General features: G+C 38.5%; 1 protein-coding gene across 7 annotated transcripts in view; it reads left to right on the top strand.

Moving 5' to 3' along the window:
- LMBRD2 (LMBR1 domain containing 2) overlaps window positions 1–9,974 on the top strand; it is a 35,648-nt gene extending 25,674 nt beyond the window's left edge. For 6 of the 7 annotated variants that reach the window (XM_048051252.2, XM_048051254.2, XM_048051253.2 and 3 more), the window contains 3 exons: window positions 1,159–1,261; window positions 2,803–2,932; window positions 4,876–9,974. In XM_048051252.2, the coding sequence (XP_047907209.1) occupies window positions 1,159–1,261; window positions 2,803–2,932; window positions 4,876–4,936 (294 nt within the window). In that variant the 3' untranslated portion in view covers window positions 4,937–9,974. Of the gene's footprint in view, window positions 1–1,158; window positions 1,262–2,802; window positions 2,939–4,875 lie in introns of those variants that run through there. The other variant, XR_007159162.2, reaches the window with a different exon arrangement.
- Window positions 9,975–21,703: the final 11,729 nt, after the last annotated feature.

The raw sequence follows: 21,703 nt of genomic DNA, 5'->3' as shown, positions 1-21,703 counted from the left end.
CAGCTTCAGTTAAGCAGCTTCAGTTAACTGTAGCTTTAGTAATTGATTTATAGCATTTGGAATTTCATACAGTCACAATCAGAGAGAAATCCAGAGCATACATGTGAAAAATGAAATGACTAAAGGGGAAAATATTATTTACAGAAAGGCAAGATAATTCTGGGACTAAAACCTCTGGGTTCTTCAGGCTCAGGGAAACTTGCCTTCAATTTTTAATAACAGCCAGTATTGCAAAGACCTTTCTTCTGATGATCCCCTCAGCACCCTACATCCCATAATTTAGGACTTGCCCTTTATACAAAGTGATGTAGTAGTAAATGCATGACGTATTTAGTATACACTGAAATGATCTGACATAAGGCAACCATTTTAGTTTCAACTACAAGCTCAATTTCAGATATTACCTGTTTTTTAAATTTGCATTAAATACTGTAGCACATCCATTCTTGAAACTTCTGGGGCTTTTGAGAGTATTATTTTTTACTGGATTACGATTAAATGTTTGATCTACAGCTTTGAACTATAAGATTTGATGGTGTAAATCAGTACAGTAACTTTTGAGTATACCAGGGATCCGTATATGAATCTGAAATACATCGAAGTTAGTGGAGCAATTGGAAAAACTTCTATTGATACATGAAGTTATCTCCTAAAAAGAGCAGGTGATATTTTTTTTTTCTAGTACTTCATACTACTCCATATTAAAAAGATTAAATGCTAAAATGTTAGATGATGGAATGGAAGAAAAAGAATAAGCTTAGTAAAAATAACCTTTCAATTTTTTTTGTCTGTGTATTTTACAAATCTACCACTAGATGGAAGGAGAAATAAGAAAACAGGAATGTTTGTCTTATCACCGTAACTTAGAGCATTTGAAGAACTTTGTAGATTTAATATGTAGCTTGTTTCCTCTGAGACATTCTCTTCTAAAGAACATTTATTGAAACTGGTTTTGTGAAGGGACTTACCTTGAGTTTAAAACAAGAGTTTTTGCTGTATAAAGATATCAAACATTAACTTTTTTGAAGTATTACTTTCATAGTATGTTGTAATTGACCAATTAGCTTTAAATTGTGGAATATCTCTTGATGCTAGGTATGCTGTAGTTGCGTTACTCTTTCCTCACAGCTAATGTTTTTCTATTTTGTCTTTTTCTAGGAATGGAAAGAGCGGTATGGAAATAGAGAGGATTCTACCAGAAACAGGGTTGTCCACACAGAACAAAAAGAATCCAGTTTCTCAGAGACCAATACCAATAGACGTAAGTTTTGTGTGTTTTTTTTCTGTTGTTGTTCTGAGTGTATGCATTTTTGTTTGTTTTTAGGTTTTTAATATCTTGTCTGCACAATTACTGGCTGTGTAAGAAAGACTAAATAGTTTCCTTTTGTTTTAGATGATGTGCTGATACATTTCCTTCCGTGGCATTGTGCTGTCTTGTCTGTTAAAGACACCTGAAAAGAGTTCTGTGTTTCTTCCTGTCTTTTGACCAGTTGAGGTTGCAGATTCTGGCTGGTCTCAGTTACATGTTTTTTTTATGAGACATACATTGATTGCAGTCAGCATTGCAGTTTGTAACAAAAATACTTTATTTAGGACATGTCTTGAAGTTGGAAGATTTAAATCTTTACATTTACCTTTTCTAGTTACAAATGAATTCGTTCAGACTGGAATAACCAGATGAATGACCAACAAATGTAAAGGCAACAACATACATGAGTGCAAGCATGTTCATTTAATAACACATGTTAAACTATTGATGGTTTAGATTCTTATATGTGCAGTATTATTTCTTGTTGAAGAATAATAATGTTGAGAGAAAAATCTTTGAAAACAAACTTTCATTGACTGCTTTAAGCTTCCAAAAAGTTGACTTGTCCTTATGTCATTATTTGTAGTGATGTTTTTAAATATATTTTATGTGATCTTGTAAGCTAACAACAGGTGAGAAATGTAACTGAACAACTAAGTATGACAGGTTGAGTTAAGCAAAGCTGATAAAAGTTTACTAAATAAAAGGGAAAAGATTCAAGGCAAGAGCTTTCAAACAATTTATTTTTTTTAAAAAGGTAAGGAAAAGTGGGAGGTAGGGAAGCTTTGAACATACTTTAGAGACAGCTGGTAGATTTTTTTTCCCCCCATTCTTTTTCCAACAACAGTTGGAAACCCAAGTTTTCAGTGGTAGACAAACTGAAATTATTTTAAATTACATTTTAATATTAACCATATGATTGTGCAGCATTCTAATACCAAAACAAACTGTATGCACTGGCCTAGTGAAGGTGGCAGTGAATTGCAAAACAACTGGTTATTTCACTAATTTGTTTGATTTCACTAATTTGTTTGTTTTGAAATGGATAAATCCACAGAAAAAGAACAGAAAAAACTCCAGGTAAATTTTATACATATCTCTCTCTCAGCTAGTTCAGTTAAAAGTGGAAAGTAGGAAGAAGAATGGATGCTTTATTTATTTACTTCTAAGTAATATTTGTTTATAACTTTTTTCATTTTCTTTTCATTTTTTGCAAACTAGATCTCATCCTAGTTGAGGAGAAAATGAAGAGTTGTAGTCACATAGCTCTGGAAATTAAAAATAAAATCCAAATAACCTATAAATTTGAGAATATAGCCAGATTTGGTTTAATACTGAATTTACTCTAGGTAATTACTCCTACGCTTTATCTGAGATACTAGCAAATTATTACACTGTTTTTTATTGTGTTTTTTTTTTAAGTTTGATGTTTCAACACACTCTAAGGTGTACATAGACCAGACAAGTGTCTTTCCTTTCTTTTACCTATTCAGCACTGTCAAAGTACACCCGATCAAATGGTAGGACTGAGAGAGACAGAATAGAACTTCTCCAGGATGCAGAACCTTTGGATTTTAATGCAGACTCAATTAGTGATGACCCTCTTGAATCAGACTCTGGAAGGTGAGGAATCTCTGTTTTATTTAGAATTAAAAATTAAAAGATATTAGCTCATATCTCCTGATCTGTAAAAGCTATATTGGATGATTTTGTAATAATAGCTTTGTAAACAATATTTGACTCTCACTAGCTCTTTTCTTTTTCTGCCTTCTCCACAAAGTTATGAAAAATGTTTTAAAACCAGTCCAAAGATGAAGGCTTTTTCATTTTTATTTTTTTTAGAAATGTTTGAGTTGAACATAAATTTGTATGTTGGTGTAATGTGAAAAATATTGCTTATAAATACAGAAGTAAAAGACTGGAAGAATGACCTACATACGTCCAATATGTACCTCATATTGGACCTCAGTCTTATAGTACTTCAGAAAGCTTACTTGATTTCCCTGTATAAAAACATCATAAAGAACTGCAGGAAACGAAAACAGAGTATTATAGGGCCAGTAGTTGCAGGAATGCAGCTGGGGATCAGATCTTGAGACTAGTGAAGTAAGTGAAAATCTGAACCTACTGAACAAAAACTCTTGGACTGTATGGTGTAGCTCTGTGTATAATAAAGAATTCTGTGATTCTCTGAATGTGTTTGCAACTCTAAATGTTCTTAGTTGTGAAACAGAGTATCTTACTGGCTGCTAGGCTCTGCTTTATATTGAGGAAAGAAGTAACACATTTAATGGATGCTTTTTTTACTGAGGCTGTTATGATTTAGAACCTTTTAACGATAAATCATTTTAAACTTCCTTATAAGAAGTTATACTTGATGTTATTTTTCAGCTTAAATTACTGTATCAAATCCAATAAAAATTCAGAAGTGATTTCTGTTGAGTTACATCTGTAACGTCAGCAAATAAATGCTAGTTCAAAAGCACGTAAAGAATGCTGTTAAATTACCCTACCGGTTTCTATGGATTGATTCAGCAATGTTAGATTATAACAGCAACTAATTTATATAATCTAGTGTCACAACATTTCAGAAGCTTGGGGTTGTTTGTTTTGTTCAAGTACAAGAGTTTAAAGAGGAACTAGCCTTGCAGTTCTAAGCATTGACTTTCTAAACAGTGCATGGAAGGGGTAATAACCTACAAAAATGTACATAGGCATTCTTATAATTATTTTGAGGCAAATACTTTTCAAGTACATATCTGAAGTCTTCTGGCAGCTACGTGATCCTTGCAGAGCATTCTGATCTTTTGCTTTAAAAAGGAAACCTGGAGCCAGAGAGTTTAATTGAGCCTTCTTCTAGTAACCTTCATTTCATAGAGTCAATAAATCAAGAGTAATTCCATTTAAAATCTCAAATCACTTAAAGATAGTTTGTATAACATTGATTTTTTTTTTTTTTTTAATGATAGCTCCTGCAATAGTTATGAATGTTCTAGGACATTGTAACAGCTCTAGGGAGGCTAAGTTCTGGTTTTGTGTCTAGGTTTCTAGGTTTTGCTAAGTACTGCAGACGGGAAGTACATTGTGCTTGTATCAGATTTTACTTGTGCCTTCTAAATCCTTTTGAAATATATATGACCAGTAATTTGTGAAGATTCCTTTTCTTCCTGCTAAGTATGCAGCCATTTGTTTTAATTAATCTTTATATGCTTCCTAGGAATACAATATGTTCTGTTAATCACCCAAACAAGAAACTTTTGATGCTGGTTTTTAAAAAGTTTGTACTATTTAACAAAAGCATTCAACTTCTTTCCTTTGTAACAGGAAGCAAAGTTCTTTAAGACTCCCTTTATTCATATCACATATATGTTTTTTGATCAGATGAGATTTAATTTAATGACCGCATAAAAAATTCTCATGGAAAGAGTAATTCAGTAGAACTTCAGATCTTGTAACAATCATTGAGACTAAACAAACAAAGTGTGCAGTGAGGGTTGTATGTATTCTCGGGTCTTTATTCTTCTTTCTCCTGTGATACTTTTTCATACTTAAAATTCGTTCTGCAGGTACCAGCCTGGTGGAAGATACCTGTCAATGTCTCGAAGCGTAATATTTGATGATGTCTAAACTCAAAGCTAAGGAAAATTCAGTGGACATGTATTTCCTAATCATCGCTTGGAAAATACTGTATTTACGATATATCACAGAAATAGAGAAGACCATTTTTGTTTTTAAAATAATAATGAAGGAGCAACTATATTTTGAAAATGCACATGTATTAGAACTTTACCACTTATGACAAGAATATGCTTCTTCTATTGTAGATGTTATTGTATGTCCATGTGGGCTTTTGTGTAATGACCAAAAGGAGAAAACTAATTATTAAGTTAATAGAGAATAAGCTGCATAATATATCTAGGGCTCAACTTGAACAGTAACATTTAAGTTTTAAAAAAAACGTTTTTGGAAGGATTTTTTTTTGTATTTGAGCAGATGCTATGAGAGTATCTTGAAGCATCCAAAGTGCAGTTATTATAATAAACGTTTTCTAACTTTTTTTCCTATTTGAACTTTTATGCCTAGTCCAAAATCTGCTGATTTAAATTAAGGCTTCTTTTGGTTTCAGTGGTCTTTGAATCAGACCCTGGATAGGCAGAAAATGTAATGGCAGGCTTTGTTCATAAATCTCGCTGGCATAAATTTTGGAGCAATGTGTATTGATCAAGAAAGGTAACTGTTTTTTTCCTTTTCCAATGCTGTATGAAGATAAATGATTTTAGCATGTGTAAATATTTGAATATGGATGAGGGTTTCACCATTGTATGAACATATGTGCAATAGCAAGAATACATTCATAAAGATATGTCTGTGTAAGATTTTTACAGTTCTAACTGTTGAAAATCTTGGCATACTGATGGTTTTTTTAAGTGTAAAAGAAATCTAATAGGAAAATTGAGTTAAATTCTGAAACTTTATAATATGCATACGATTCAGGCACGACTTACAATTTTAAAGTATTTCTGCAGAAGAAGGGAAATACATAGCATGACTAGATAATGGTAAACACTTTTTGTGCCCCAAATGCCCTGGTTGCATTACGTATCTGTTTTTAAGGTGCCTGTATTTTGCAGTAAGTTGTTGCAAAAAGAATAAATGCTTACTCATTTAAATGCCGTTCAAAAATGCCAATTACTAACAGTGTAAAAATGCTTCTCATTAATTTCATTGGTGTAGATAGATTTTTGAATCGTAGCTAGTTGAATGAAGTTTGAAATATAAGGTAAAAGATATGGTCATACTCATGACATCTTGTGAAATTTGATTAACTTAAAATGTTCCTTTATTGGAATTTGTCTTATATCTTTACCACTTGGAGTTTTCTGAAGTGCTTATTGCAAAATGATGTTGAATACTGAAAGAGAACATGCTTCTATCATAAATTCTCACCATGCTTAAAAAGACAGGCAACCCTTAAAGCATCTGGGACTGAGTTATTATGAAAAGTAAATTTTCATGAATGAGATGTTCTACTAATTCTTAAAAGTAGTCTTTGTTTTCTGAAGTAACTGTTAATGGAAATCTAACTACCTCCTGTGATTTAGTACATTATATGTTCTAACAGTAGTGGTATTTGTAATATATCAATCTGCCTGTTTTAAAACACTGTATTGTTATTATGAAGGAGGAGAAATACTCTACTTGTGTAGAAATAATTATGTAAATAAATGGGCAGGCATAAAATAACTGTCAGTTTCCTTCTTAGGTGAATACACTGAATGACAGCTATGCCTGCATGTGTCCAAGCTCATGCAATTTCTACTTTACCTGTAAGAGGGCACTTTTTTAGTTTGTGCATTTTGTGTATTGTAAAAGCTTGATCAAAATCTTATGGCTGTATCAGGAACTGTAAGTTGAGAAAGAGACACTTTTTTAATGCAGGCAGTTCGTTAGGAACTTTATAATAGCACCTATTTAATTTATAGTAGCTACGTTTAGAAACACTATCTTGTATCCAGCCTTATCTGAAAGGGGATGTATGTTTTGGACATCCATCAACATGAATGTTCCAAGACTTTATATTTCTATTTTTATAACTTGTATTTCATTTAACTGCCCAACAGTTTTTGTGAAAATATGTGAATGAAATAAAGGTGCAAGATCTTAATTTAACTCCTGAAATGTTACTACAAAGGGATCTAATTCAGTGCTAGTGGCAAAGTCTCACAGAAGGGATGTTTGCTTATCTGAATACGTGTGAATTATTCTTATCTAGCTGCAGTTTACTTCAGAGCAATGGTTTAAGCCTTCTCAGGGCTTGATTTTTCCCCTCTCAGAAATCAGTGGAACAGTTGCTAGCAGAATTTCCTATTGAAACACGGTAAGGATTTAATATACAAAAGCTAACTAGTCCCTGGTTTAAGTCCTCTGAGCAGTTTTCATGGGGTTATAGTGATTTGAGGAGCTGACTTTATAAATTAATGGCAGTGGGGTTTCAATTGCTAATACAGAAATTCTGAGCTCATTGAGATGGGAATCCACTGACCTTTTTTTGGATGTTGAAGTGGAGTAATGGAGTAACCAATGGCTGCTTTTTGAAAGCCCAGAGCTCCTAAAGTATCTCAAGAGTTCTTCCCTGGTTTGTTCTTGGAGATCCCCATTGTCACATCACGTAGCCCCTGGATATTGGGAGCTTAAATAAGGAGTTGACAAGTGAAGGCAGTATTTTATCTATGTGTTCATTACCTACCAGCAGTTACTCTTGCTCTAAGTAAGTGCAATTCGTAGGCTGATTAAAATGTTTCAAAAAGTAATTTGTAGAGCAGATGACTAAATCTGGAAAACTTTCAACAAAAAATGCAGGATACAATTATAAAAGAGTGTTGTAGAAATACACTGTATGCCTGCATGACACGTGCTGCATATCTGAGCTAGTTTTAGACTAATTTGGTTACTGCTAATACAAACAATGCAAAACTTTTGCTTGGGAGATAAGTGCCTGAGGATTTAAACACCCCTCCTCCCCCCACCCACACCCCCAACCAAACTCAGCAAGAGTTCTTTGAATTCTACTCCTAATAGTAGCCTAAAATATTTATATAAAAATAAGTTAAAATCAACTTTGGTTTGTTTAAGCAGTGATTGTAATATATGCTAATGATTTTCTTGCAGCATATATGATACTCTGGATTAGATGATTTAAAATCAAACTGCCTTGCAAAGTGTGCTTTTTGGAAACCGAATGTTAGCTTATTGATTTTGTCAGTATACAGTCATATTTATTTCAATTATATCTTTCTTTGCAGTCTCGCTTTTTTAATTACTGAGCAGCCAGGGTATACTTTGATTTTATCATCATTAGCACACTTTCCTCAAGCCATGGACACCACCACCACCACCCAAAAAAAAACCAGCAGAACAACAAACATACCAAAAAACAAAAACACCCAAGCTAAGTACAAATGTTTGAATATTTTCGAGTCCGATACGTAAACCAGTGAAAAGAATCTACATAAATTGACATGAACTTTGAAAAGTGGAAATGAAGACAGTAACTACTTTAACACTCTGTCAGTGCTGGATTTCTTTAAAAGTATGGAGAGCAAAAAGCTCTAGTCAAACTTCCTGTTCCTGCTAGATCAGTGTTTCTGTTTTCAAACATTTAGAAATATACACATTCTGATAACTACATTAAGAAGTGAGTCCTCTGCGCTTGAAGTAAGGTGCAGCTCGTAGCGATGTGAAGTGAGGAAGTCTTTCTATGAGGGAACATAAAGGAGACATTTAGCAAACTATGTAAAGGACATAGGGCAAACTATGATATATTTTATCGCTTAGGTACGATAGCAAACTATACTACTGTAACTTACACTACTGGAAAAATCACAGTATATATAATATGTCTTTGTTTTGCAATCAGGCACCTGTAAAATAAATTGTCTTTAACAGTATTAATGGGAGTAGTAGAAAGCTGCTAACTTTTCAATATTATTGTTATTTTAAATCACAAGCATGATGAGTTTTAGTTATGAACTATTAACAATGGTTACTCTGATTTTCTGTAATTATAATTTTATTAAATTTATCTTAGAATACTGTAAGTGTTTTATGAGAAATACGTTACTTTTTTACAGTTTTCATTATTGTTGTTAATTACTTGCAATCTGAAGGGCATTTATGGTACCAAACAGAGATCACTTCATGAAGGAAGACTTTTTATGAGGCTTAAAGAAATCTGGCCTATTCATAACAGAGCAATGTTTGAATCTTAAACAGAAACATTAATTATTGCACATATTCTCTCCTAGCTTTTAACTTTTTTTTAAAATTCAGAAAATGATTGATTTTTACAGAACAACTTATTGGTGAATCTTGTAAACCTTTTGAAATTTTACATTCCTTTTCCCTAACGGGCTCTGCAGGAATATGTGCTGCTTCATGGCAGTTCTATTAATACTAATTGTGTTAGATAAATACTAATCTGTGCCTCTAATTAAGTAGTCTAGACTGAAGCTGAGACACTCCTACACCACTTATGTTAATAGAAACCCAGCATTCCTAGCAGAATAGCACCTCGAACTAGATCCCTTTCTAGTATATTGATTGCTGTCATTGATTGTTGCATTAAATTTGGTATCTTCTGTTTCAGTCATATGGTAATCACCATCAGGTTTGTTCTTTGTTTCTATTAAAGTGCACTGGAATGTATTCCTCAGCATGTTTAATTTTGTGTGTGTGTGTGTGTTAGTTGTAATTGGCAGGCAATAATAATATGCAAATTCAGTTATTTCTTCAGGATAATATTGTTATATTTGACATTTCTATGAATTATGATAGTTTGATAGCTGTCACTGTAGAAATTATTTTCTGTAGAAATATCTTATGTTTCTATGGAAGTATCTGGAAGACAAGGGAAATTATTTTTAAGTATAGCTATAGTAGTAGAAGACATTTATTCTCCAGTGTATTTCGAGGATAGGCTGTAGGAGTGCTGCTTATGGATAGACTAGCTTTTGCCTTATGATGCAAGTATGTGTGGATAAAACCTTGTTTTGGAATTCACTGAGTTATAAATTTTTCTGTGTATTAAATTATTGATGTACTGGATATATTTTTGAATTGTATGTCAAAGAGTTAAGTTGGCATGAAATAAATCATTTCTGCAATATATTTTTCCCTGGTGTATTTTAGATATTCAGACTTCTCTGTAATGTTTTCTGATAAGTGATCTCAGAGAAATTCAACCTATTCCTTCCTTCCAGCTAGAAATTAAGTTTACTTTAGAAGACAATCCAACCATGGTTTTGTCACCTTTTTTGTGTCTTCTTTAAAGCAGATTTAAAAGGGAAAAGAAGGGAAGATTTAAAAGGAAAGAAGCCTGCATAGCTGGACATACCATTGTCAGAGCCCAGGGCTGAGACACAGCGCTTTAGGTCCAGTCCCATTCCTGACAGGTTGCCCAAGCTTCTGTGAACACAGGGAGGCTGTAAGCTTCCCACAGCGCCTGAAGGGACCCTGTAAGGAGCCTGTATGTTTCTGGGGCTGACTGGACCCCTTGTACTTTTGGGGGGCAAAAGGTGGGGCAGAGGGTATGGCTCCTACATCCTTCCTTCCTTTTCCTCCATCAGGCTGGAACAGAATTCCTTCTAGATGTACCCAGCTGATACTGAGAAGAGAAGCAAGTGAAAGTGAAGAAAGAGTTAACTCTCTTCTTTTAGTACTTGTATATTTATTGGTTTTGTCTTGCCAAAAAAAAAAAAAAGAAAAAAGAAAGAGGAGGAGAGAGGTTTTCTTTAATAATGTATATATTTTATTGTCTCTGTACAGATGCAGTGGCAGTACATGTTTTTAGGCTTCCTTTTTCATTCTGCTGAAGCATTATTTCCCTTGAGAGGTACAGGATTATCTTCTGGATGTAATAAATTGAAAAGTCACAGATTCACAGATTTCTCTAGGTTGGAAGAGACCTCAAGATCATCGAGTCCAACCTCCGACCTAACACTAAGTACTCCACTAAACCATATCCCTAAGCTCTACATCTAAACGTCTTTTAAAGACCTCCAGGGATGGTGACTCCACCACCTCCCTGGGCAGCCCGTTCCAATGCTTAATAACCCTTTCGGTAAAGAAGTACTTCCTAACATCCAACCTAAAACTCCCCTGTCGCAACTTTAGCCCATTCCCCCTCGTCCTGTCACTAGGCACGTGGGAGAATAGACCAACCCCCACCTCTCTACAGCCTCCTTTCAGGTAACTGTAGAGAGCGATGAGGTCGCCCCTGAGCCTCCTCTTCTCCAGGCTGAACAAGCCCAGCTCCCTCAGCCGCTCCTCGTAAGACTTGTTCTCCAGACCCCTCACCAGCTTGGTCGCCCTTCTCTGGACTCGCTCGAGCACGTCCATGTCCTTCCTGTAGCGAGGGGCCCAAAACTGAACACAGTACTCGAGGTGCGGCCTCACCAGAGCCGAGTACAGGGGCACAATCACTTCCCTCGACCTGCTGGCCACACTGCTTCTTATACAGGCCAGGATGCCGTTGGCCTTCTTGGCCACCTGAGCACACTGCTGGCTCATATTCAGCCGACTATCCACCAATACTCCCAGGTCCTTCTCGGCCAGGCAGCTTTCCAGCCACTCATCTCCCAGCCTGTAGCTCTGCTTGGGGTTGTTGCAGCCCAGGTGCAGGACCCGGCACTTGGCCTTGTTGAACTTCATGCAGTTGACCTCAGCCCATCGCTCCAGCCTATCCAGATCCTCCTGCAGAGCCTTCCTGCCCTCGAGCAGATCGACACACGCACTTAGCTTGGTGTCATCTGCAAACTTACTGAGGGTGCACTGGACGCCCTCATCCAGATCATCGATAAAGATATTAAAGAGGACCGGCCCCAGTACCGAGCCCTGGGGGACTCCACTAGTGACCGGCCTCCAACCAGATTTGACTCCATTCACCACAACTCTCTGGGCCCGGCCATCCAGCCAGTTTCTAACCCAGCGAAGCGTACGCCAGTCCAAGCCCCGAGCAGCCAGTTTCTTGAGGAGAATGTTGTGGGGAACGGTGTCAAAAGCCTTACTTAGGTCAAGGTAGACCACGTCCACAGCCTTTCCCTCATCCACCAAGCGCGTCACTTGGTCATAGAAGGAGATCAGGTTCGTCAAGCAGGACCTGCCTTTCATAAACCCATGCTGACTGGGCCTGATCGCCTGCTTGCCCTGCAAGTGCCGCGTGATGACCCTCAAGATAATCTGCTCCATGAGCTTCCCCGGCACTGAGGTCAAACTGACAGGCCTATAGTTCCCTGGGTCTGCCCTCCGGCCCTTCTTATAGATGGGCGTCACATTGGCTAGCCGCCAGTCAACCGGGACCTCCCCCGATAGCCAGGACTGCCGATAAATGATGGAAAGCGGCTCGGCCAGCTCCTCCGCCAGTTCTCGCAGTACCCTTGGGTGGATCCCATCCGGCCCCATCGACTTGCGCACATCCAAGCTCCGTAAGTCATACCCTGGAGCAAGTAATAATTCATTGTATTAGCACATCAGAATATTTGCAACAACTGAGATTGGTGTGACTGCTGTATTTGATTCGTCTCTTATATTTGATCTGCAACTGCTGTTTTAAGTAAGTTGTAGGACACGTTTTGTCCTCTCAAGAGCAGTGTCTGCCATTGCTGCAATAGGAATGACTCAGAACTGTTTGGAGGGACTCCTCCTGTCCCACCACTTCTAGAATGTTATCCATTCTCCCTCCTCGTTACTGTGCTACCAAATATCTTTTCTAGATCTTTTTGTTTAGCGTTTTTTGTATTTGTGGGCTCAAGATAATGTTATAAATGACACATAGATGTTATGAAAGGTTAGTAACAAAGCTGAGTGGACCAAATGGAGCCATCTCATTTATCACATTCCAGAAGATGTCATTCCTTTATTGACAGGAGACAAGACAGGAGTGGCGGAATGATGTTTTGTGTATGCTTTTTTCTTTTTTCCACAGACAATTTGGATATTGAATTGAGTTACTCTCAGCATAGTTCATCAGCCAGATGCTTCCTCCAAACTTACTGTGATAAGGTAGCTATTGTAAGCTTAACCCTACAGTTCAAAGGGGGGAGTTCACTCTGCATGGAATATTAACTTTCTGTTATTCATTGTCAGATTTTTACTTGCTTAGAGAGCTATATTGATTCTGTTTTCTAGTTCTCAGTGGTTGCTAACACCACTATCTCACATTCTTAGCAAAATGTTAAGTCTTTTGATTCAGTATTTGGCTGTGAATTGTCTGGGTTGTGAATTAACCTCACTCTGCCCTTCTCACTTCCCCTGTCTGCACAGTGCTGTGGTGTGCCTACCGCAGCCTAGTACTTGCTCGTCCCAGTCTGCTCCACATACTGTGATCAAGGTCTTATCCCTTCCTCTTCATAAACATCTTATCTTTTGCATCATCTTCTCATGCTTTGGTTCAATAGACACTGTTGCCATCAGGGTTTTTTTTTGAGAGAGCTTTATTGACGTGGTCAGGGCCAGACTCAGACAGAAGATGCGATTTTTTTTCCCTTCTCAGAGAATGTGACCTGACCTGCAGAGAAAAATTCAGCTCAAACCCAGAGGTCAGATACTGGAGCAGTTTTATGAATGTAGGTTATGCACAACCAGTAAGAAAAGCTCCTGGGTTCCTTCCAGAGAAACAGCTATACTGGGTAAAGGTGTGTACTTAAGTAGCTCAGTCAGGCTGCATTAAAGCCAAGCTGAGGTAATGCCTAGACATCTTCTGTGGATACCTGCATATTCTTTCTCTTGTCACTCAGAGACATTCCTTCCATAATCACTGGTACTCCTGTAAAAACATTAAGTTTTTTTAATTTGGAGGGTTGTGTTGTTTTTTAAATCTATAGGAATCAAGAAGAAGATAGAAAAGCAGAGTATTGCTCCTCCAAGTTTCAGCAAGCAACAGCTTTCAAGCCCAGGTTTCACCGATAACTAGTAAGTCTATTGCAGGAGGCTAGCAGATGAGGCAGCCAGCGTGCCGCAGCATGACCCCCCTCGGAGCGGGTAGCTTGCGTGTGTCACACAGCATGTGGAAAGGAACGAGGCAAGGCGAACCATGGGCAGAGAGAGACACGACAGAGAGGAAGCGGGTTGAGAGGCGCAGCGAGGCGTGGGAGAGTCAAAGGATGGCAAAGAGGAAAGTGTGAGCTCTGCCTAGCCCTGGGCTAAGCTTACACCTTTTGCTGCTCACAGCCTCACCTAAAATGCTCAGTATGATGTCTGATAGCAACATGCTGACAGCTGGCTCTAGATGTTTTAGGATACTTAGTTCTGTGAGTGCAGAGCAGCTGTGAAGGCCCATAATGGGCTCAGTACTATGCAAGTGCACTGCAGATTTTGATTCTCTTACCTCAGGCATCTACCCTAAGCATAGCTCGTGGTCTGATGTTAGGAGTTCACCCCTGCACAGTTTCTTAGGAACAACATTTACTGCTGATCCCGATGAGCTTGATTCACCTCTCATTAAAATGAACGGGACCTTCATCACTAGTAGTATCAGCCCATGTCTGACATGGGTATTTCTTTGGAAACTGTTACTGAGATTGAAGGCATTAATGTATTTGAACAAAGGAGTAATATTAAACAAATCTTTAGATTAGCTGTATAGTCTAGATGTGGTATTCCTTAACTAGTCAATCCTGCACAACCTGGTCCAGCTGTCTGTGCTTGAGCAAGAGCATTGAACTAGGTGACCTCCAGAGGTCCCTTCCAACCTCAACCATTCTGTGATCCTGTGATCATACTGAGGGATCCAAGCTATAAATTTCAACATGTGGCAATTTGAGCTCATCAGATGTAAGGACAAGTGACACTTCCAGGTGCTTCGGGGTAGATGGGCAAAAACATTATGCTTCCAGAAGAGTGTGTTTAGCAACAAGGCTGAGAGTAACTGGCCCAATGCTACAATTAAATCCAAAACCAACAAAAACAGGCTTTTCATTTTTGCTGCAGTCTTTCAGCACTTTCAGAAAATGATAAGCTGTGGCAGTCAGTGAAATGATTCTTGAGTTCTAAAACTAACCATGTATTCAAGCAGTTGTTATTTCCTTGGATACTTACTCTCTTGGGATATTTCTTCATATCTCTATTACTCTGAAACTGAGAATCCCCCAAATCTCTAGTAGCTGCCACTTTGACTTTTGCCATACTATTAGGAAGGACAGTCGCCCTAGTTGGACCTAGAGAATAGTTGAAGTCTTTTTATAGATGTCTGTATAGAAAGTCAGATTTTTGTTGGATTTGACTTTTCCTTCTTTGTTGATCTTTTCAGATTTGTTCTGTTTGTGACTTTCTGCTGCTAGTGATCAGAAAGGAATAAAACTTTATGTGGCTCCAGAAGCCCACAGCTAAGTGACAGTGAAATACTGGGACATAGGACATTCCAGCTTGTGACCTGCTAGCAGTAGGAAACTCTGCTATGGAGCCAAGGCTTCATATTTCTATAGAAGGGCAGGAAGGATTAAGAGCATGAGCTGTGTAATGCCCAACTTCTCTTTCAAGAAGTTGTCAAGAAGTTGAGGTCTTTGAGTATGATGTTGGTGTGCCAGTCAGTCCGTAAAACTGGGAAAGGCAAAACATCTGTTTGAGTGGGAAGAAAAGCGAGACTGTTTAGCTGGGTGCTGTTCTTAAGCATTTTAATTGCTACTTCTTTATGAAATATATCAATTATGAGTTCTATAAATTTTAATGTTTTGGAAGTTAACAAATGTGGATGACTTCTCAATGAATGCTATAGAAAGGATATCATAAACTAATTTAACATTTAAAAAAATCACTAATTCTCCTGGATTAAAAAATAATTGTTGCTTATTATCACTGAAATTCATACTTGCAAGATTGGCTTACTTTCAGTGTATCCTTAAGTAGAAGGAGAATGTACCCTGTTTCAGTAGCCTTCCTGTCAGCTCTGTGTTTGACTGGCCCACTTAAAAGCTGCTACTTCATCCTGCACCGCAGCAAACTCTTCTGGACTGCTTACAGCTTTGCTCAATGTTGACAGGAAATCATGTGTTGCTTTTTAAGAGACCAGAGACAAGATAAGCATTGCAGTACCTGAAATAGCCTCATCATTCAAGTAAGACAAAGTCCTGCCTCCCATGAAATCATTGGAAGTCTTTATAAGTTCTAGAGAACAGATTATGCTGGTAGGTAAAATTTGAGTATTTATCTATCTACAGCAGCCAAAGCACTTAATGAGAAGCTTGTTCATCATAGCTCTAAATTCATCAGATCCCTGAGCTCAGTGTAACAATCCTTTCATCTTCCTCAGCAACTGGAGAGGCTGTCCCCAGAGCAGTCTCTCAGGTCTTAGGCTGACTCAGGCTTTGGTGATGATGGAGCAGAATTCATCAAGAGGATTTCTCCTCTCCTTTACCTTGCAATAGTGAGGGACTGGATTGAACTCTTAGCATTGGGCAGAAAGGGTTTTGTGTTTGTTTCAGTTTGGATCCAACTTTCGACAGCTGGAGAAAAGCCAGATGTCCGGAACCTCTGACTCAACACAGTCTCTTTCCAGGAAATTTCCATACTGGGAAAGTCTCCGGGCAAGGGCTTAAAAGTTGATGAATTTAAGTGTTGTAAACTTTGCAAAGGAAGCCTCATATCCTCCATGAGTTTCCCCAGTGCACTGACTTCTCAGTTGATCATTAAGGTGGGTGACTGATGCCTTACTCACACCAGCCACGGAAGATTTCTGACACTGATGACCAGGGATCTTCCAACCAAAAAGCCAAAACCTCGAGGAGAGAAAGTGTCACACCATCTAAATAAGAGATGAATTGCATTTTGTGCTTCTTTTTGTTTCCATGTTATTGATTTTGGGTCTTAGTTCTACTATGGAGCATTGGTAATGAATAGGGAACTACACTGGCTCTCCTCAGTGTCTTGCCTGGAAATGTTCTTTATATTATTCCAAGAACAAGGTCCACAGGGGAAATCCCTAAGCTTGAAATGAGGGGCTGCAGGACTTAATTCTAAGCAGCTGTTTATCTAAATCTTCTTTTATTTTGCACCATTAGCTTTGCCTAGGAATAACGTGGTAAAGAATGGTATGTGCATGGGGAAGAGAGAGAGAACTTCCACTGGCTGGCTTTTGCAGCTGTACTGAGTTATTTAAAGCCTAGTATTGAAGAAGACACTATTTGGGACCATGAGGAAAACTGGTGGGCTTTGCAGATAATTCAAGCTGCTTCAGGATCTGGACGCAGAAATCACTGGGAATGTGTACCTGTCCTCTGTGAACTTGTCTCTGGCTGGCAAATCTTTTTTTAATATTCATTAGTGTAGTCTTGGCAACCAGAGTACTTTTTACCTTGGTAGGGAATGTCTAATCTATTTTCATCCACATGATATTTACAATTTTTTTTTCTAAGGGAGGACAGTTTTAACATCTTGCCTGTAACTCATCCTCATTTCTTTTTCTTTTAGACTCTTCAGAGCCTAAAATTAACCTTTTATTCAGAAATGAATCTGACTGAGGAATGAGTAACACTTGATTTTTCACAGCACTGAGGCAAAGAATTCACTGTTCATTCTGATTCGGATCCAAGCTCTGACAATGACAGAACAGCTGGATGTCAGGAACCAAACCTCTCAGAAAGATCCCCTGGCAGGGGTAAGCCATTGTGTCCAATTTATCCTTTTTGTCCCTAACTAAGAAACAGACATCAATTACTGCCATGTAATCACAAATCCTCCAACAAAAGCTGGGAGCTCCAAATTTTCCAAGGGTCTAAGGCCCCATCTTTTTTCTTTTATCTGTTTGGTTCTTTATAGGCAACCAAGCACTGAGGTGATAGTGCAGATAGGAGTGTTTACTTGACACTCATGTTAAAACATTGCTGAAAGCAGCAGAAGTAGCCTCAGGACTCTGCTCCTACCTTTGTCAAATCAGGCAGGGAGTGACACCAGGATCAGCTGGACTCCACACAGCGCCGATGCTGCTCAGCAGAGCCTTATGAGCTCAAGGAAGCTGCAGGGAGTAACACAGCATGGACTGCAGTGTAGCACTGCGTCCCCTGTTCTTGGCAGAGGCAGCCAGTGGTGAACCAAATGCACTTTTGCTAGAGTGTACACAATATTTACAGTAGTATGCTAATTAGTGTAGAATTTGCATTATTTCTGTAGTCTGATTCTGAGAAGCATTCAATTTTTGTTGTAACTGGGGGGGGGGGGAACGTTTTATTATTATTTTTTAATATATTTTATTTTCTTTTTTTGGTTGGCATCATCAAAAAAGCCATCTTGGGTAACATCCGGATTGTATGACTGTTTGTACAAAAACTTGTGAGGTTTTGTCCATCAGAAGATAGTGATTTCTTCCTGTAGATAATGAACATGCTAGATTATGCAATTTCTGGGTAGATAATGTTAAAAAATTCTTGTTAGCATTATCTGGCCTGAAATGCAGGAACAGTATATCAGAAACACAGCAGTGTTTGTAGTCTGGCTGCTTGTCCATATAGCCGAAATACATTTTTCACCAACGTAAATCGATGTGAGACAATTTGGTTGCTTTGTTTTTAAAGAGAACATCTTCAGGCAGAAAATCTGTTTTAAAGATACTTAAATGCCAGTGTCCCGGACTCCATGCTGTGTAAAGGACTGCTTTCTGGTTCCTGCTGGTGATTTGTATAGGAGCAGTGTCTGGATCAACATCAGTGCCCCTAATGGAGATGCACAGAGACACAAGGAGTGAGACTGTCAGCTAGTCAAAACGGTTGGGGCCCAGGTGAGCAAATTTAAGAAGCAGAGTTACTGGGCTCTTCATCCCTATTGCATCAGTCCTGACTGCACATGTCAGATGCCACATTTCTGTAATCAGATGGAGCTTTGCTGGGGAGTGAAATTAAGACTTGTCTCAAGACCTTCTTCACTAGTCAAAGGAGGATCGCTATCATATTATTACTTGGCCTGTGGAGCTAGAAAAACACTGGGGATCCTGCTACCATTTCTGCAGCATTGAGTGTACCTACCTCTCTGCATTCCCCTGTCAGGTGTGTTCTCCAGCACGTGCCCTCAGGACTGTGCCACCATTCAATGCCTCTCGGTTTCTTCCAACGCAAGACACGTAAGTATCTACTGCACTGTGCAAGGTAGGGTCATGAATGATCTCCTGGGAGTGGTGGTCACCTGCTCTAGTGGTACTCCCACCTAACCTGCAATTGGACATGAGCACCTGGGTTATGGAAGAAAAGCTTGTATGCTTTAATATAGATTTTTTAGAGGGAGGACAGAGGAAGAACAAGGCTTTCTGGTGTGAAGGAGAGAGCACATCACACCTGAGGAATATTTCCTTATCAGCTGAATAGGAGGATCTTTTCAGGAAGATCTGGATAACTGGTGCTGAATCTGCTGAGCATAAACAGTACATGCTCTCACCTCTATTTAAAATCATTCTTTGTTATAAGCTAAACATGGATCAAATGTGAAGGGAATGTCATACACAAAGACAACAACCCTGCAGCCAGTCTGGTAAAGAAAGGAGGACCATGGATAGAGACATCACTTGCCTAGCTTCCCAGCTAAGAACCACCCTCTACCGTCCCATTCCAAGGGAACTACACAAAAAGGTAATGCAGCAAAGCAGCCTCAATGCTGATACAGATCTCAGCTCTGTGCCACCACAGGGATGTGAAAATAATGACACAAAACCTAACAATGAAACTTCCTTTTAATGCAACTTGCAGCCAGCACCACATGTAACACACTCGGAATGAGTCCGAGTGATGTTACAGGGTGTCTTTTGGCCCCATGCTGGGAGCTGGGTTTGAGGAAGCCTCCAAGCACATCTTTCCTTCTGTTGTACTCAAAATCTCATTTATGGTCAAAGAGGAAAAACACATTACGTATAAATAAAGCCAAGAATATGTTGGTAGTATATTTGAGTCTGTTATTTTAAGTTTAGATGTAATTGCTATATAAAAAGAAAGAATAAAAATGTAGTTAAAATACTTCAATATAGGGGAAAGTGTCAATAATAATAATAATAGAGTTAAAATTGTAGCACACTTCTTAGATTTTATCCATTTTCCTGGGATTATGCTCACTGTTCCATTGTTCCTCTGGGCCATAAAGTCACTATCTTTGACCTACAGTGATATTAACACTGTACATATGTAACATGACAGCTTATGGTGTCCCTCAATGAGAAGATTTGTGTTGATGTTGCTGGTTTCTTCCTCACTCAGAGTTATTTGTATGTGCTTCCTAACATGCATTTGCACCTTTCTCCTTTCTCATTTGTCTGCAGGTTTACGTTAGAGCTGAATTTATATGTTGGAGGCTATTATTTCATAGTTCTCTTTGTTACCCCTAAACCCAGTCTTGTTGAGCTCAAGGTCTGCATTTCTCTGGATACTGAAGAGAGCCATGGAGTCTCCAGTGCCAAGCCTGTGCCCCAGCTTTTATCATTCCATGCCTGTACTGCTCTGTGCTGCAGCTTGCATCCCCACTTCTCAGGCCCTCTGCAATTGTGTCAGGCTGGTATTTCTCTTCCCTGCCTGCACCCTGCTAATCATAAACATCTCTTTATACACAGAATTACTACTTGTTATCGCTATCTACAGAAAACTGTGTTTGTGCCCTACAAAGATAAACATTCTTAAAAACAAATTAGATGTAGGCATCTGGTCAGTTAGAGAAGTTGCTGTCACAGGAAAAAGTAAAACAAAGCTACAGGCAGATGAAGGAACTGTTCAGACAATGCAAGACTGGCAGCCTCATCCTGAAGCTTTGCAAGCTCAGCACAAAGCTGATGGTCTGCTGCTAGCAGCTGCAATACCAGCCTGCAGGGCTACACAGCTGCATATCCTGGCATTTCTTGCCTGCCTCTCGGGGAATGAGGCATCCTATGGTGTTGAGTGCTTGAAGTTTTTATGTTCTGTGCAATCCATGCCTGTTTAGCTGAGAGTTTGCCAATGAAAGAGAAGATCCAGATTATGGAAGCATTTGAGGTCAGTACTTTTGAGTGGAACAGCAAAGCAAGTAATGGCTCTTTTTTTTTTTTCTTTCCCTCCCACATAATTCTGTGCCCAATTAATCTTTTGGTGCACAACCACATACTCCAGGACCTTTTCTACCACTAATACTGTGCTGTCAGACTGGAGTCAAAGGAGTGACTGAGGCCTTGTATTGTGTATGTGTCAAAGGCATGAGAAAATACTGCTTGCGACATAATCCCCTCAGCATGATGATTTCTGCATTTCAGTGATTTGTACAACACAGGGGGTAGTAATCAGATGGAGCTAGTTTTACGTGCTCTCCTTCATATGAATTCATTTTAAAAATGGACTTTTAAAGTAAGATCAGTTTGGCTGAAGCATTTAATGCCATCATCACAGAAAGACACAGAGCAGTAGAGGAAAACAGCTCTAATTTGATTTCTGAAACTACTGTGTGGTAGAAAAGAAGCCTTTAGGATTGTGATTGTAGCTACTGAAATTAATTCTGCATATTTCAGTCTATGTTAAGGACTGAGAAAAACAAAAAATCAGAATTTCAAAGCTAGGGTAGGTGTATTGTTTTAATTTTCTTATCAAAAGCTAGAGGGGAAAAAGAATAATCTTTGTGTTTCATCATGAACTAAACATTGCAATTTACCTGAAATTGTGCTTTTTTCTTCTTAATTTACAATGAAAAGCAAACACAAAAAAGGGAGAGTCCATGACACATTTCTCCTTCCCAGCTGTCAGAGGGTTTGCTCCTTGGTCCCTACAAAGTGAAAGAGACATAAGGTTGTGATTTTTCTAAAATGGAAATGGGCTCAGAGCTACAAGGGCTGTATCATCCAAACCTGATACTGAGGTCTTGCTGCTTTCCAAAAAGCACTACTGTTTCTGCCAAACCCTAGAGAAAGTGGAG

The sequence above is a fragment of the Anser cygnoides genome, chromosome Z (genome assembly GCF_040182565.1).
Source record: "Anser cygnoides isolate HZ-2024a breed goose chromosome Z, Taihu_goose_T2T_genome, whole genome shotgun sequence".
NCBI classification, from domain to species: Eukaryota; Metazoa; Chordata; class Aves; order Anseriformes; family Anatidae; genus Anser; species Anser cygnoides.
The sequence above is the reverse complement of the archived record's forward strand: the minus strand, read 5'-3'. Positions and strand labels throughout refer to the sequence as shown.